The sequence below is a fragment of the Protopterus annectens genome, chromosome 7.part0, assembly GCF_019279795.1.
Source record: "Protopterus annectens isolate FY-2018-M chromosome 7.part0, PAN1.0, whole genome shotgun sequence".
Lineage (NCBI taxonomy): Eukaryota > Metazoa > Chordata > Ceratodontiformes > Protopteridae > Protopterus > Protopterus annectens.
The window spans coordinates 551,788,211-551,807,324 of NC_056739.1; the positions used below are offsets into that span (position 1 = coordinate 551,788,211).

The 19,114-nt window shown below is 39.6% G+C and overlaps 1 protein-coding gene across 1 annotated transcript in view; it reads right to left on the bottom strand.

Annotated features, from left to right (window-relative positions):
- Window positions 1-2,423: 2,423 nt before the first annotated feature.
- Window positions 2,424-19,114, bottom strand: part of LOC122806591 (C4b-binding protein alpha chain-like) — a gene marked incomplete in the record, with an annotated part of 1,299,259 nt that continues 1,282,568 nt past the window's right edge. Inside the window, 1 exon segment of the mRNA XM_044077140.1 lies at window positions 2,424-5,997. Coding sequence (XP_043933075.1) covers window positions 5,983-5,997 — 15 coding nt within the window.

Here is a 19,114-nt window from a genome sequence, read left to right on the forward strand (position 1 = left end):
CAGCAAGTGGAAAATAGAAGGGCCTGAAATGGAAACAGATTCCACAGTAAAAACAAAACTAACCACTGTCTGGTTATAACTGTAATGCAGAAAAGTCAGGAAGAAAAAAAGGAGAAAACAAACAGTAAAAGTTGTATACTTCATGCACTGGAAGGAAATTTTTTTTTATTACATGTTTGAGGTGTGTGCTGGGGTCTATATCATTTACGCGAGGAAGCAGAATGTCGACTCACCTTTAGTCGACTCGTATTTGTTGAAGTTGCACATCATTGAACGGCCAAATCATTGATTTCTTCTAAGGGAAAGACATCAGTTGGTTTAAAATAACTTTTTTATTATAAAATACAATTAAAACCATTCGGTTAAGCGCTTTCATCAATTCAGACTTCTTCAGAACAATGCAATTAAATTAAAACAATTCATTTATACTTTCTTCTTTGGTCACATGATAGTCTCCATTCATGCCTTAAAGTGCTAGTGCTTACATACATAAATTCTGTATACAATATTTATGCTTTAGCCTAATATATGATCCATTCCATCTATAAACCATACTAAAAACACAAAGATGTTTGATTTTATACATTCAAATATTTTAAAACATTTTTTTTAAAAAAAATATTTAAAAACATTTAAACTTCAGTTATATCTGAGCTTCCAAAATTGGTTTGATTGACAAGTATTCATTTATTCCTGGTGGAACTGATGCATTTAATTTAATTTGCCAGATGATTTCTTTCTCTTCCACTATTTTTTTAATATTTCCACCCCTAGGATTGACTTTAACCACTTCTAATATTCCAAAATGAAAACCTGAACATTCCTGGTTTTCTTTCAAATGCCTCCACAGAGCATTCCTGTCATCCTTCTTTTGTATACTATAAAGATGTTCGTATATTCTATTTCTTAGGCATCTGGTAGTCTTTCCAACATAAAATGCTGTACATTTTGCAAGATATACCAGTTGCCTAGATCTACAGTTGCCCTTTCGAAACCATACTTTGGTGTTATTAATATCTTTCAATACTAAACTGGGGACTGTTATAATATATTGGCACTGTTTACATGTTCCACATTTTTGTGTACCTTTATTAATGACCTTTGTGGGTGGAATTTTCCTTTCTAATAATTTCTTCATATTGTTTCCATTCTTGAACACATATAATGTTTTTTTTCCTATTATTTTCGAAATTTCCCCATCTATTTTAGTAATGTTCCAATGCTTGTCAAGTATTTTCTTGATTTCCCCACTGTGTTTACTATATCCTAATATACAAGCTCTACCATATTCGTCTCCAGTACTCTTGATATCCACACTTGCTTCATTTCCAACATTTAAGCCTATATTATTTAATTCTGTATCATCATTTCCTAATAATGGCTTATACTTTTTGGAATGTGGAACATGTAAACAGTGCCAATATATTATAACAGTCCCCAGTTTAGTATTGAAATATATCAATAACACAAAAGTATGGTTTCGAAAGGGCAACTGTAGATCTAGGCAACTGGTATATCTTGCAAAATGTACAAAATGTACAGCATTTTATGTTGGAAAGACTACCAGATGCCTAAGAAATAGAATATACGAACATCTTTATAGTATACAAAAGAAGGATGACAGGAATGCTCTGTGGAGGCATTTGAAAGAAAACCAGGAATGTTCAGGTTTTCATTTTGGAATATTAGAAGTGGTTAAAGTCAATCCTAGGGGTGGAAATATTAAAAAAATAGTGGAAGAGAAAGAAATCATCTGGCAAATTAAATGCATCAGTTCCACCAGGAATAAATGAATACTTGTCAATCAAACCAATTTTGGAAGCTCAGATATAACTGAAGTTTAAATGTTTTTAAATAATATTTAAAAAAAAAAAAATGTTTTAAAATATTTGAATGTATAAAATCAAACATCTTTATGTGTTTTTAGTATGGTTTATAGATGGAATGGATCATATATTAGGCTAAAACAGAATTTATGTATGTAAGCACTAGCACTTTAAGGCATGAATGGAGACTATCATGTGACCAAAGAAGAAAGTATAAAAGAATTGTTTTAATTTAATTGCATTGTTCTGAAGAAGTCTGAATTGATGAAAGCGCTTAACCGAATGGTTTTAATTTAATTGTATTTTATAATAAAAAAGTTATTTTAAGTCACAGAAGAAGTTACTGATTGTCGCAGTGCTGGTGTAATATCTACGAGTGGGAACAGAGTCTTTCTTGTTTTGTATTATATTGTTGGACTGTTTCTACAATCCGTTTTACAAAGACATCAGTTGGCCGATCTTTTAAATCTGCCCTTTTCCCAACTGTAGTGTTCATAGGTTCATAGGTTAAGGTTCATAGGTTAAGTACTAGGCTAACTGCCCCTGCGAGCCATTGTAAGCCTAGCCAATTATCCCTTGTGAGACTCAAACCCTGCACCTTGTGTTTGTAAGGCAAACACCTTAACCATTAGGCCACCCCCATCTCAGAGTTAGTATATTTAGTTAGGGGAGTGTGGGGGCCACAGCCCCCACTTTTATAGTGTTTGTTTTAATGTGGTGTGCGTGGTTGGGCCGTTTTGGCCGTTTGATGCTGTGGAGCTTCGACAAATACAGGTCAATTAAAGGTAAATTGACAGTTTACTTGTTTAACTATTAATATAGACCCGTGGGGGGGTGTGTGAAACAAACCTCTTAATGCAATCACTGTTTAAAACACACCAACCTGTACCTATTAAAGTACATAAACATATAATTATAAAAATGCTGATATCCACAATCATTGCCTAAACAAGGGCAGTATGTAAAAATGAAAATGTGGTAATCAAAGTGTTGAGCCATTAAAAAAAATACTGAGGATGGCAGCTAGAATTTTAACTACTCTGAAAGTTAGGAAATGAAGACCTTAACAAACCTCTTTAAAAAGTTGGTGGTTAACAGTTTTCAGCAGACTGTGGACATTAGCATTCAAGATAAAAACTGAAAAAATAATTTAATGGCCTTAACAGCAAACACTCTGTCGAGCCCCAATGGCTTTTAACACGTCTGTCCCTCTCTCTCTCCATATGCAACTGCCTCCCAGTAACCTTCTCCATATACAAGTGCCCCCCCCCCCCAGTAATCTTCTAATACAAAGCAAGCAAAAGAGCTCAGTTATTACATTTCATCTGGTTTATTTATGTATTTACTTATATTCTGATGACTGGGATGCCCAGCTGGGTTTGTCATACATTTTAACAGAAGTTCCTGGGAGAAATGGCTCCAAAATACATGTGCACATTTAGAAATAAAATGCATTAACAATAAATAGAATATATTAACAATAAATATGTACATTAAAATTAACTGTACAGTAACAAGCAAAAGTGAGCTCAGAAACATCAGAAAGCAACAGCAGTCTGAAATCCAAGCTAGTGAAAAACAAAGTTAAGGTCTGATGAAACGTAATACAGTACAGGAATATAATCAGTCTGAAACAGACTAGTAATCTGAACTGTATATCAGCACAGTGTGAATTTAGTCCATCTGAGAAGAACGCACACTAATTGTTGACAGAATTTGCATCTTTGTGCTGATGTTAGGAATAAGTACTAGGCAACTGTTGACTTGGAACTGGTTTAGTAACAGCTAAGAATGTTTTAATGATAGATATATTTAATAATAAATTTGTGGGTGTGCTACAGCAAGAGTGCTACCTGCAATGGTTAAAAAGTGAGTGTTTATACACAAATATTTGTTTACTTACAAATGAAATAATTACTTTCCACCCCACAGAAGTTCTATGACAAGTGATGAATGAGCATTTAACTAAGGAATGGTCTGACTTGTGTTAGTTTACATATAACACATATATATATATATATATATACACACACACACACACACACACACACATTACATAAGGCTGCTAAAGTATCTACAAGCTGTTGCTGAAAAGAAGTGTTTGTGATGAAGAAGTGTTTGTATGGAGTTTGGATATCTACACAGAAGAAAATTAGAAGTACTAGTTTGTGGAGCATAACTTAGTAGATGGCAATTCAGTCTGTCAGATATGTGCCACTAAAAATCTAAAATACGGGTACAATGATGTATTTTGAAGGCCTAGTATGAATTCTGCAGATGTATGACACATTTTAAGTGGAAGTTAAAATACAGGTTTGTTTAAATAACTGTAGGGCTATCTGCAGTGTACTAGAGATGTAACTTGGCTTTAGTGTACCTAATAAAGGTTCCCTACTGTGATGTTGAACTTTTTGATGGTTGAAGTTATCTGATCGATTACGGACAGAATACTGTTATGCACACAGTGCTAGGATACCCATCCTTGTTAATGAAATGGATAGTGTCACCAGTATCTACATTAACACCATGTATTAAATGGCAGTCTGAAGGCTATATATCGGTGTTTGAAAGTGAAGGTACTTTTCACTAATGGTATGGTTACTGGCAAAGTGCTATGTTGTCAGCATTTTACATGCTAAGATTGCCAGGACTTTATTTATACATAGGATTTACATGTAAAATTAAACAGAGGTCCAGTACTGAACCATGGGGGACTTCATTATTGAAAACAAAGGGACAGAATATACCCTGTCACCAATGAGTTACTTGGGTAGCTTTGAAATCACTGGGTAACTGTTGGGGGTAGACATAGTTCATTCTAGAGTCATGGGCGGCTGTGGTGAAGGCTTTTGACAGATTAAGGATAAGCCCACTTAAAGCTGTACCACTACTGAATACCTATGTGAAAACCTGGGTAAGAGAAAAGAGACCTCAACAGATTTAAAAACGTTTGTGAAAGTCATATATTACTTAGAAGCTTTGACACTCCTACATGAGTGAAAACATGCCTGTGAACTAACTTCTCAGACTTCTGAGGGGAAGTTAAGTATTGCTACAGGCATGAAATTTGGTACATATTAAGTCACTCCTTTAATGCAAAGGAATATCATGGGCTTCCTTCTATTTACCCAAAACAATATAGTCTCTAACACTTTTCTTGGTAAGACTCGTAAGGACCACAAACTGGCAAAATAAACTGTGTGCCAAAGCTGAAAAGAGACTTTGCTGTCCTTCAAACATTCAGCTGAGCAACAAACCTATCGTCCTTGGAGTACATCCAGCTCCAACAGTTCATGGTGAGCATTATGTACCCTCTGTAATTATCTTCTTAAAACGCATTACCTATACTGAGACTCAGAAAGCCACAATCTAGATGTAGGCTGTGCCAAAATTTAACAATCATGGTACAAAGCACGTTGCTACAACAAAAAAAAAACAAGGAAAGGTAGCAGGAGTGTACTTACACCTACTTGGTACCTGGTCAAGTTATGCATTTTTTTTTTTAAATAAATGCACTGGCAACATACTACCTTACAGGTCAGTAAACAATAAGGCACAGTGCTGGGCAGAAAGGTGAAAGAAACAAGTACAGCCATCCAGATTTAAGGGCAAAAACAGAAAAAAAAATCTCACTATATATCTACGACCATGAACACCATAGTACTAATAAACCAAGTACAATGAAACAATCTCAGAACATGTATATGTGTCAAAACAAGGCAACAGTTATATGTGGCTAATTCTCTGCAAAAGATAAATTAACTACAATGAAAAACATTGTCTACCTGCTTTTATAACATTCCACAACTGTGTGTGGGAGGGTTGTTGGGCATGAACTGAAAAAGGTTAACATGCAATTTTATACATGGGAAACATCCAATTAAATAAAGGAACCTATCAAGGCACAATCTGCAGAAATGGTCTGCATTCTGAAGTAAATACAAACTTTAAAAATGATTTATGACTACAGTACAGATGCGATTCTTCCACCTTTCATGCTAGGTGTAAGGCTGTATTCTCCTTTTCTTTGGCAACTATTCGGTGTCATTTTCCAGCGCAATTTACTGCTTGACAGTCAACATTGCATGAAGACATAAGAAACATTGTGTGGATTTCTAAATATTATTGCCTTAAACTTCAAAGGACTTCACCATTCCTAGATGCTTGCTTCCTGTTAAATAAAACAAATGAAGCTATTAACAAGCACACAAAACATTCATATAAAATAAGCATTTTAGTTCAAAACTATAGTTGCAAATTTATGTCAAAGCTATTTAATCATAGAGTTAATAGTGTACATTCTCCTACCATAAAAGCTTTACTATGACGATACCTTTTAAGCTCCATCTGCTAAAAGGGATACTCAGGCTGTACTTTCTTTGGCCTTATAACATTGAGAAATGGAGCCAAATAACATGAAATTTGAGTTCCTTTGTAAGATGCAAATTTTAAACTTAAAGGGCTTTGTCATGATTATATCCCTGGTGTACATCCTTCTCAGGCTCTCCCTGTCTTCTTGCAATCTTTCGTTCAACTACAAGAGGAATGCATACCATATTTGCCAGTGACCAGTGTCCCTGGCACCAAAACAAACAGGTATACAACCCCAAGGATACAGTTCTTTGTCACTTGCACAGTTCAGACGTCTACCTATGACACACTGCTGTATTATCAGTGACCAAATCATGAGCCAGGTGCTGCTATTTCTGCTAAAGAATGGAGCACACAATCAATGGCTGTTGCATGTGCCAGTATTTCAATAACAGCATTGTAGAGAAAACATTGAGGCCTTTATTACAAAACAGTATTAACAGAAGTAGCCCAGTTTAAAACAAAGGTAACCGGACTGGCTTGCCTACAGATCCCAGTCGGGGGCATTAACATAAATCAAGGGAAATGAACAGCAAATCTAAGTAAGCGTTTTTTTTCTCTGCTTCACAGTCCACCTTTCTTTCAGAGACCTCTTCTTTCCCGTCATTGATTTCATCATCCCCCTTGCATGATGGGCACAATGGCAGAAAGCTGCTTAGACATGCCCTAACAACATAATCGATCCTCTTTTACGAGAGGTGCAGCCAAGGTGCAAATTTCATCTCTCATTTTGGTAAGTGAATGCCCATCATACTGGGCAGGAGCTGACCACTGGGATAACTTTCTGGATTGCAATCTGGGGCTAAGAAATGGCACACCGTTCTCTTTACTTAACAGCCAGTCACTTGAGTAAAGATTCAGAATGATGTCCATTGTCATCTTCAGCATTCAATATCCCTTTTTTGGACTAAACCTTCAAGACAAGGAAAGCTGGATGAATGCATGTCACCGATTAGGTGTGTTACCATTGTTAGGGGACAGTCACTCGTGCAGACCCTAGCAAGCACTTCCACTCAGTATGTTTATCCTTGGTGGCTACAAAGTCTCTCTGATAAACACTGATATGGAAAATCAGTCTTGTGACTTAGACCTTGAGAGCTTCTCTATTAATGAAGCCTTCTAGAAACAACCAACTCCATAACTAACTTTGGAAAAAAGAACAATTACAAGTTAGCCCACATATGGAACCCATTAGTTCTTCTAAACAGCAAATTTCAAACCCTCCAACACCTAAAAGGGGGTATTTTTACAAAACAACTCATGACTGTTTTTCTCACCAAGGTAAATCAAGGGGGATAGCAACGGTGTTACCTCTTTCATTCAGAAGACTCATACAATTGGAAAAATTCTCCCCAGCGGTCATAAATGTTAAGAGGTATGGTCAGCTATGCCAAAATTCATTCTTATGTCATTATTTCTGCAAACTCAAACATACATTTGACTTCTGTATTTGACCAAATAGAGGCAGAGTCAACTATTGTGGAGCCTGGTGCCATCAATCTGGTGCAAACTCCACAACTTTAAGTGGAGGATCAAATGAAAGAACTTTCTTTTAAACTGTAGCAAACTACTTGCTACATCTGTATGAAGTGGTTGCTACTGCTATAGTTTGTGCCACACGCAAGCTTCAGTCCTTTGTTTTTGACAGCAAACACCATGCTGACATTTGTTTCTGAATGTCAGTGCAATAAAGACCAACTGAGTACCCTAAAGCTTTCTGCACAGGAAGACTTTCCCCTTCACCACTTCCTAGCTTCGCCTTTGTGACCAGGTCTTGAAAACACATTGAAAAGTTGGAGACTGTAAAGAAAGCTCTCAACATATCCTGTTTTATGTTCTGCATGGCCTACTGCACGTTTGAGCCTGTGGACAGTTGTATAGGGGCCACAGGTGCCTGCCCCCTTAGTGCAGCATGGCTCAGTCTCCCATGATTTCATACACCTACAACTCATCTTGTGGCTAAAAATTGTGTATTAACTGCTGAGCCGGTCTTAAAAATGAATATCCTGGCCACCTTAATTCTCAAAAGTCACATATTTGCCAGAAAATACCAGATCACAAAAGTGTGCTGTGAAATTCTGAGTGGCCCCTTTAAATCCAGATTTATTTGTTGTTTTAATTTTTAGCCTTGTTTCTTCACAATGATGCTCTAGGTCTACATTATCACACCAGCAGTTCTATGGCATCAACTTGCAGCATGGAATGTGACAACCTATTCTGACTGGAAGGAAAGTAAGTCAGGTGATGTGTGTACAAGCTCAGGGCTGGAATTAAAGCAACTGTTCCTCATTGAAGCTTAGTAGTTTGGTTTGTTCAGCAGTTCCATCCAGGAGTCAAGGTTTCTGCTCCTCTTTTAAATGTTTGTTGTCCACTGTGTCTGACTTATGATTTGTGAGGATATAAATCATTTAAAGTTACTGCTGGGAAAGGAGTCCACTGGCACAACACACAAAATAATAGAAATACGGTGCCACAGATTAATTTTTCGACTTCTGCAGTGCTCTATTCTGCCTTGCTCATGTCTTGTTCCTAAAATCCACACATTTGAACTTTGACTTCAAAAAAACAGTGCATTTTATGTATGGTGTGTGAAAACTATAAACAGCACAGTACCAAACACTGAAATAAAATGAAAATTGATGAGAATTTTGTGAAGTTTAAATTAAAAAGCAATTATGGGTAAAACTGAAAAAAAGTGTAGCATGTGTGTGTTTACGTATCTATCACCCTAAATGCAAAAGCTTTTAGAACTTCACTTTGCATTTTTCCCTGCACACTTAATATGGACTGGAAATCTAGTGCATGGAACATATAGGCTTTATTTACAATGGCTGACAGTGAATGACCATTTCCTAACCCCAAATGAGGTTTGGCAACAAACCAAGCTGTCCTGGGACATCTTCAAAAGGGGTTAGGCTGATATATTAATGGGAGTTAAGTGGGTTGGTGAGGTGAAAGGGTTAAATGGAGGGATGGCTGATTGGGAGGAAATGTGATAAAGGTAGGGAGGGGAGTAAGGGGTTTAGACAAGTGTAGCTGGATAAGTAACCACATTTTGGTGTGAACTTGCTACAAAGCAGGATTACTTCCGAGATGACCGTAAGAACTTTGCTGGTCAGGTAGGCCTTGGGTTAACAAGTGATATGAGGAATAAGGTGAGTAGGGCAATACAGTATTTGCTTCTTTCCTCTAATACTAGGTTTTCAAATCTATGGCAGGTCTAATGGTGACTTTAGTACATCGGGGTTCTAGGTTTAGTATAGTTAATTTGCCTAGGGGTGGGGATGAATGGTGTAGGTTAAACAAGTTAGAGAGCAAACTTAAGTCGAGCATTAATACATGGTCTTTGTACATTTGAATGATGAGGTGAATTATGCCAGTACATGGGATTAAATAGGTTATTATCGAAAATCTTTTCATTTTCCTCTTTCACCTACTGTTTCCTTCCTGCCTCAGTTCTTTTCTTTTCCTTAAATTTGCTGTTGAGGACGTGCATGATTTAAGGTGGTTAAGCATAGGTAGATTAATGCATCTGTCGAGGTGCTGGGATTTTCAGCTTACTTGTGGTACAGAATGCATTTGGGGTGGGGTATGCAGCAATTTATCTTAAATAATGTCGGTGGTGGGGTAGAACAGTTATTCCGTGGGGTTCTGTGCTTTGGTTGCAGGCAGCTGAGTAGTCCTGCTGTAAGGTGTACTCATAAGTAATGATGCTAGCCATGCATGCGCGGTGACAAATTACCTGCTAACTTGTGGTATGTTATACCTCTCAAAGTGTCAAGATTCCTTCCTGTCGTTAAAAAAAAAAGTAATAATAATGAATAAATATACCTGTGCGTTGGTTTAGCTACTTTGCCAAATCTTTGTTAGCTCAACTCAGAACAAATCAGATCTTTGTCTATTATGATACTGTCCCCTGAACTATATGGTACTGAATAAGTGAATGGCTCATCCTACTTTTGTGCCATGGGTTGCTATAAATGCATTCCCGGCCATTAACGTAAGCCGTATGTGATGGGTCTTTATTGCTAACATTTTATCGAAAATGACAGTTTTACTCATGCCTCTCAAATATTAAGAGTTTTACAGAATGTCTGGATTGCCGCCTCATATTATTGGCTGTTCTTCGGCATGTGTTGATGGGGGTGTAGTGTGATTTTCAGTTAATTCACTGGAACGATTGCAAGATCAGAGGCACTAAATAATGATGTTCATTTGGTTTTAGATTGTACATCTGGGAACTGCATGCTGAGACAAACAAGTATCCTAAAAACTTTCTACATTTATAAGAGGAATATTTAAAACCTATCCCTACCTTTGGTTTTTGTTAACCATTGGTGTGTTCACGGCACTGGCCTTGAATGGGTACAGTCAGACTTTGAGAAAATTCCTCTCTCCCACTTTTACTGATTACGGCTGCTTTCAGTCAAGTGGCAAGTCTCATCTTAGGGTCATTTAACAGGCTATGGGCAATAGCCCCCCCCCCCCCCAAAAAAAAAAAATGGCAACAATCTGCTGCTATTTTCACGGCTTTCAGAGCAATATTAAGTTGCTGCAGGGTAACAGGATTCTTTTACTGGCAGAGTGCGATTACTTGCTGCGTGCTGAGTATGGTCCTCTGACTCCTGGCGCAAGGGTTGTGGAAAGAGCCAAGTCTACTGAGGGGTCCTTCTAGAAGGTGTTGCCAGAAAAGAAATGGCTTGGGAGTAAGCTGCCAGTTCACAGCTCTGAGACCTTTACTTAATGGATGTTTCTGTATATAAGTTTACTGTTTTCCCTTATATGTTTCGCTATACTAGATCTGCTGCTAGCAGGGTACAGGGTGTGTTAAATAAGTAACAGTGGTCAGCAGTTAGTGCTTTAACTTGACTTTCGCACCATTTTAAGAAGGTTCTGTTATGGTTATATATTTGTAAACTTGCAAAAAAAAAAAATAAATAAAAAGTTTTAATGGATGGTGAGCTTATAGTTGAAAGGGATTATTTCAGTCCTAATGTTCCGTTTAACAGCTCATTTTATATCTGTTGAAGAATTTACGTTTGTGGGCAATAATTCTATTATTTCAGGAGCTCTAATGGTATAATTTAAATTTTATGGTTTGGAGTGTTGTGGGCATGTGGTGTGACAGTTTGGGATGGTGGAGCAGGATCTCTGTATTGGAGGAGCTTATTGACTGTTTGGAGTGGTTCAGATGTTTGGAGTGAAGAGTGGTGGTGTTCACAACTTGTCAGATGCCTGCATAGTGATGGCCGCTGGAGGCGCATGCGTGGTTACTTGTTGGGGGTATGTTGCTCCGCCTTTCTGGGGGGAGGGGGAGAATAAGTTACAGTAGCAAATGTTGGGGGAGGGGGGTTAATTGCCATGGCTCACTCTTTGCCACCTAAGAGTTTGTGAAATCTTTCACATCCCTTTCCTCACCTCTACTGGTGCTACCACGTGAAGCAGGCGCATCTCTTAGCTTTTGCTGACTTTGGCATCAAGGAGGTGGTTATTTAAGCAATTTTATGGTTTTGTTCTAGCAGCAGTTTAGGGTTATGTGGGACTTTGACCCTATTGTCCCTCTACCTGGTTGTTGTCCCACTTTTACTTGTAGCTTTGTTTAGACAGTTTCCTATGGAAATTTGTGCATGTGTGGTGTGGTGATAATGGCCTTATGGGGAGGGTAACGGCAGGATCTGAAGTTTGATGTGATTTTTTGTTGGGGTGCCGAATATCTGAGTAGTTTTTGCAGGAGGTTTGGATTTTGCCTCAGATTCTGGGTCCAATTTGGATGTTATGATTTTCTGGCCAATTTTGCCAAATCATGGGAGACCGACACGGGGGAGATGGTGGCAGACACTAGAGTTGCACGGGGTACCTTTCGGTAGATTCGCGCTGGGGTAGGACCCCTCTTTGTCTGGGTGAAGATCAATAGTTAAGATGTTGAGTAAGTGGTAGGCTAGGGAGAAATAGTCAGGTGAAAGTTCCCAGGTGCCTGGGGAGGATAGGTGTTCTCAAACCTCCATCTGGCATGGATTTTCGGAGGGTTGCCTAGAATTGGCCCCATATTTTGGCCAGCTTCTCACAACGTGTGGTGAAATCCTTGAGAGATGTCATTGTAAATAATGTCAGACACTTGAGTGTTATACATTTTGGAGGCGATCTATGGAACGGAGCCAGACATTATGGGGGGGGGGGGTTCAAAGGCCTAAAGAATTTAACCATATAATTTCTATGCAGGGTCAAAGGCATAAAACAAACAAAATACAAATTTTGTGACATATTTTACACTTTAGAGAAGCAAAAAATAAGTGGCAATGGTAAGCTGTGCTTCCAAAAAATCAAATATATAAAAAAACCAAAGGAAGCAACAGGCCATGGTTGTAGAAAAATAAAAGCAATTTATTCCATATAAGACAAAGGTGAGCGCTTTCGTGGACTAAGCCACTTAATCAAATGAAATAGCTTAGTCCACGAAAGCGCTCACCTTTGTCTTGTGTGGAATAAATTGCTTTTATTTTTCTACAGCCATGGCCTGTTACTTCCTTTGTTTTTTTTTATATATTTTACACTTTGTTTTTATGCAATTATAATGTGTTGCTATGCAGTTTACAGCTCATGTGGAGTAGGGGTGGCTGGTGTGACTGGAATGCACAAGCTTCTGGGTTTGAGTTGCCAGGGATGTGTATTTCCTGTCATGGGCATGAAGTCTGAAGCTGAAACCAGTGTGTGCTTAAGCCGTGTGGTTTGGAAGATCAGTGTTTGCCATCTGTTAGGGTGACCGGGAAGGGGGTGTAGGCAAGTTGTTGATGCACACAGGGGGCAGTGGGGGCCATATATCCTTTGGAATGTCTGCTATCACAAGAGAGAGCAGGACAAGCAAATTATGCAGTCATGGAATGATTTCAGGATAGGAGGGAGGTGGTTTATGGTGGGGTTTAGTAACGCCGTGGAACGTGTTGCATCTTCCAGGGTTTCATTGTTTGCAAGCCGTGAGTTACTTGCATCTTAAATCTGAGGACATTACGGTTTAAAATTGTTGCTTAACTGTAGTTGCATGCCATGGTTTAATTTGGGTTCCAAACTGATATCCTTTAGGGGATTCGAGACCCAACACCAGCTTGATGGAATAGGATGGCACTTTCCCACAGATAGAGGGGATAGTTGTGCACTTTATATTAGTTAAGAATAATTGCAGCAGGGTATATTCTGAAACATGGGGGAGGTGTGGCGAGGTTATTGTATGGGTTGTTAGGTAAGCCACTTTTCATGGATGCTACCGCAGGATCTATGATTTAATGTACTGCCAGGGTATGGAATGGTTTACACTTTTCACTGGTTTACAATTTTCAGTGGACTGACTTTTTTTTTTTTTTACCAAGAGAAAAGTACACCACTGCTAGTGTGTAACAAATGGATAAAGGCGGTATACTTGCTAATGCATTTTCTTTCGTCTCTGCAGATGGTGGTGTGATGATGGGCATTACTCAGCAAGGTCCCAGATGGTGGAAGCAAGTCTGTACCTGATGTCTGAATTGCTACGATGGTGAGCAATGTGGTCATACCTGGGAGAATGCTAAGTGGGCAACAGCTACTGGCTTGAAGGAAATGGATTTTAAGGTGGCAGTAGTTGGGACCTGAAGAAAGTAGTGTGGAAGGTGATGAAGTCAGCAGGGTGGTTGTTTTTGTGTTTGACTATGCCGGTCACAGAACAGGTCCTGGTTACCAAAGTAGTGCAATGTAGCCACAGAGCAGAGTTAACAAAGAGCAATGGTCAGTTGGTTGATGGAAGCGGAGTGAAAGGGAAGGTATTTGGTTGGAGTGGATGTTCTGGTGTGGGACAAGGAGGTCACAGTTAATGTTATTTTCTTTAGGTTTATCAAGGCACTTTTCAGTAATGTATGTTAGTGTTTTGGGGTTGATGACAGGGATTGGATTTGGTTTACAAATGGGTACACCGAATGAGGTTTGGCTTAACCCCCTCTTTTATGGGGGGTAGTTGGTTAAAAATTTTGGTAAGTGGGAGGGGGAACAGCCTGGCCAGGCTGGTTGGCAGAGAAGAGGGACAGGCTTGCCCTCTTCTGTTCCTCCTCTGGTGTCTGGAGGTTCATTTCAAGGATTTGGGAAAGGAAATAAGCAGCTGGAGGAAGTTTGCTGAATAGGTAAGCAAGCAGAGGTAAGGATGTTGCTTATTTGGGTGGAAGGTTAAGTCAATGAATGATTTATGAAGTGAGATGGGACGCTGCTTCATAAGTAAAGGATGGGTAATTCAATAATGGGAGGTGAAGTGAGTCTTGGACGCTGCTTCATAAGTAAAGGATAAAAGTTCAACTAGAAAAGAAAAAACAGCAAATGCACTGTGTGCAAAATTCCGTCTCTGTGTCTTGGAAATTCACCTCTATTCAATGCTCATAACAGTCCACAACACCTTCAATGAAACCAGGTAGAAGTGAATAAAAGTTTATTGTAATGCCAACAAACAAAGAATGGTTAAGCGCTTTCACTTGAATACATCAAGCGCTTGTTGTATTCAAGTGAAAGCGCTTAACCATTCTTTGTTTGTTGGCATTATAAACTTTATTCACTCTACCTGGTTTCATTGAAGGTGTTTGACTGTTATGAAGATGAGCAAGTTTCAAGACACAGGCTACACAGTACCATTGCTGTTTTCTTTCTAGAACTTTTATGGTTGCTGCACTGTTTGCTTCAGTTGAGTTATAAGTAAAGGATGGATAATTCAATAATGGGATGTAAAGTGAGTCTTGGACGCTGCTTCATAAGTAAAGTAAGCGAGCAAAGGTATGGTCGCTGCTTACTGGGGCAGGATGAGCAGGTACGTCCTGATTAACATTGCAAGAATGTTTATGCTGTGTTTAGAATCAACTATACTATGCCCAGTTGTAATTAATAATTTTGGTAATCAAAGCTATATTATGGATGTTTTAATAAAGGTTGTCAAATGTCATTCAGTGTGATGTGTTTATTGAAGGGGACCAGGACAACTTATAATTACACTTGTAGAAGACTGTGCTCTGTGCCACAAGACAATGACCACAGTGCCCGTTAGCAAGCACATTACAGTGGTCTAAGGAATCCATCTCGACAAATTACACTATGCAGCACAATGTTCGATTCCCACAGCTTGCTCTTTTGTTTGGTAAGGGTTAAGTTTATTAAGCAGAATAATAGCGGTGCCCAATGCATTCTGCCTAGTTAACTCTCATTCCCTCCAATACATCTCTTTTTGTGTGCACCTTTAACTCCCAGTGGGTGTAGCTTGACCCTTTAAAAAAATTAAGTTATCACCTTACAGTCCTAGCAAGATACTCATGGATAGAGGTCAAATGTCAGTACAGTTGAGTTTGCCATCATGTACGCTTCAAGACAAAATATTCTGATATCTTGTATGTAACATGGTTTTGGAATTATTAATGCAAATATGAGCAATTAATAGTTATGTACTTATCGTAACTTGGCATCAGTGTTGAACATTTTCATTCTCCTCACAGATGGGTTTGGATCTCACTCAGCTGCATATCAAAGACTTTGTACACAAATCTCGAGCTCCTCCCTCTATCCATAATTCTCTATTCTCCCCCCAACTCCTCAGATGGAGTTTACTGCCTAATCTCCAAACTTTATAAGAGACAGAATAGACATAAGAAAAAGTTAGGGCTCAAACCTGAAACTGACAGATTCCAGTACCATCTACCAGATTATTCTAGAACAGACAAGACTGGGGGACAGGTGGGAGGTTAAGTGAGGAAGAATGAAAACAGACAACACAGATGCCAAGTTATGGTAAGTATGCAACTCGTAAACCTGATGTCCCTTTTCATTCTTCCTCAGAAATGGGACAGAATCCCCAGCTACATAGCCCTTGGGAGGCCATCATGGAAGAACATGCAAAAGCACTGACAAACCAAAGGAAGCTTTGGTTCAAGAGACTAACTTCTAATGAGTAAAAAAGGTGTGAGTCTTAGACCAAGTGGGTGCAGCACAATTATCATCAATGGAAGTCCTTGATGAGAATGCAGATGATGTAGCCATAGATCAAGTACAGTGAGCTCTGGGAGGTCATGGTAACTCTAATCCTTTTTGAGAATAGACCAATGAGATACAATCAGTAATCCATTTGGCTAGAGAAAGTTTAGACACTGCCTGGCCCAGGCGGCTAGAGGAAAAGGATACAAGCAGCTTATCAGAATTCCTGAACTGCTTTGTCCTGGGAAGGTAAAACTGCAATTGTCTGTGCACATCAAAGAGGTGAAGCATGTACTCCCCTTTATTTGTAAAGTTGGGAATAAAGACTGGTAATTGTATGAACTGGTTAATGTTGGTCTCTGTAGCCACTTTAGGAAAAAGGAAAGACTGGTCTATAGGGATATTCTGTCCTTATGAAAGATAACGTAAGGAGGCTTAACTGATAAGGCTTGATGCTCAGAGATTCTATTTTCTAAAGTAACAGCTACTAAAAAGATGGTATTCAAGACAGAAATGTCATGTCATATTTGTCTGCTGGTTTCTGAGTTAGTCCTTAAGAACCACAATGAGTTCCCAAGGAGATGTGGGGGCCTTCAAGAAAAAGGGAATTTTTTTCCAGAAAGGAAATTAGAGATCACTGCCAACTGATGTTTAACAGTAGAAAAACTAGCTACTTCTTTAAAAAGAGTTGTTAGGAAGAGAAGAATGGTCAAAACAGGAGCTAAAAAGGGGTCGATATTCTGACTGGTTGTCCAGAAACAAAATCTTTTCTATTTGCTCCTGTAGACTTTCTTGGTGGAAGCCTTCTGGGAGGCCAAGGTAATCACTTGAACTGGAGAATAAAGCCAGGACTATTACTGGAAGTAGAGAAACCACACAGTTAGTTAAGTGCACGCAGACTGGGGTGTTGAGTTCTTGATGTATGGGACAGGAGATCCTAAGTGGGTTCCAGTATCCATGGAGGAGGTTTAAAGTGAGACCAGAGAAAGGGTTCCAGTATCCATGGAGGAGGTTTAAAGTGAGACCAGAGAAAGGGGAACCATACCTGTCGAGGCCAGCATGGACAATGGGAATGACTACACTCTTCAGCCTACTTGCTTTCTCTGAGAACTTCGGAATTCGAAGAGGAGGAGGGTAAGTATACACGAGACCCGGGAACAATCCTGTATCAGAACATCCCTCAGTGACTCCCCCCAGTGGTGGGATCAGCACAAAATACTTGTCGCACTTGTTGCTGAGGGGTGAGGCAAATAGTTTGCAGCAAGGCTGGCCCCAGTAGCCGAAGATCATATTCACTAATGACTGATTGAGAGACCACTCGAGGCATCAGAATGGACCTGCTGTGCCTGTTGGGTAGTTCACTGGTTTTCCCTAGGATGTGAGTTCCAATAAGAAAGCAGTATGAAGTGAATGCCCATTCCCAAACTCTCATAGCCTCTCTGCACAGGAGGTAATATCGGGTTCCTCCTTGCTTGATGATATATCAGACTACTGACATGTCTATTTGGATAGCAATCATACCTAGAGATAGGACATATAGGACGCTGACATGCAACTTGGTCTCAAGAGGGGAATCATATGCCTTGGACCATCTTTCCCAAGAAAAGTCACCCAACTCCAGTTGGGAAGCATCCGTGGACACAGTGGCAACTGGGGGTGGAAGGGTAAATGGTCTGTCCAGAAACAGATCATTGGACTGAAGCCACCAGTGAATATGGCATTTGCAGATTGGGGTGAGTCTTATGGGAACTGAAAGGGACTGAAAGAATTGACCACTGTCACCAATATCCATTGAAGGATGTGCAGGGGACTATAAGTATGGTAGATGACCTCTGGATGTGATTCTTAGCACCTATGATACCTATACAGGCATCTAGGTGCAAAGAGAAATGACCCCCAACTGCCTCCAGAGGCAGTCAGTCAGGCAATGCTTCAGAAGCACTGATACAGCCCATCAGAAAAGGAATCTCTGAAACACCACTTCTGTGGACCCCCACTGCCTCAACGGCAATGTCTTCCACTGACGGTTCCTCCTCCTCTGCAGGAATTATCCCCATGCAAATCCTGGAAAGGTCCCTTAGATTTTTGGCACCAGATCTTCTTACCAACTCATTGGTTTCTAGAGAAAGACTGTTGAATAGTAGAAAACTTGATCCCTATGGCATACAGAGTCTTTCCTTCTTGTTCACTGCAGGTGAGTGTGTGTTCATCTGATAGTCCAAACAAGGAAGAGCCATCAAAGTGGGCACAGACAAAGAATGCCTTGAAGGTTTCTGCAAAGTCACAGACTCATTCAGAAAGGTCTCCTAATGGCTATATCTGAACCAACAACTCGTGAGGCACCCTCTGTTGCATGGGAGAGCAGCCTCATTGATGCATTAGAAATGGACAGTAAAGTGGCTAGTTGTGAAGAAAGCTTTTTCTGATCCTCTTCGGACATGGACTCAAGAGTATTTGATAGTTCCTTCTCAAATCCATCTGTAGACAAGTGAAGTGTGCCAGGTAGTTTAAAGACATCAGCACATACCCAGCTGAGGTGTATAATTTCCTTCCAAATCTGTCCATCACTCTGGACTCCCTGTTTGGTGGATGGACTGAGGATCTCTGTTCAGCAAGCTCCTTCTTGGTGACTGCCACTACAGCATAGACAAGGACTCCCTTGCTCCAGTGGGGTGTGTCAGCAGGAGGTACTTAGAAAATGTCCAGGAGCTTGGGGAAAGGTTCAACAGTGTCCAGTTCCTTTTAAGCCCAGCGGGAAATCAAGTCGATGAGCTCGTCCACTAAGGGGGGGGGGTGGTCATGCAAGTCATAAATGGACCAAAACTAAAAGCCTCCAAAAACATTGATTCTTCAGGAGTAGGAAGTTGGGAAGACCAGCCACCCTTCTGTTTGAGAATTTCAAGGATATCTCTGAAGGAGATGTCATCAGGTGTTGATCTGGGGGATCCTTCTCC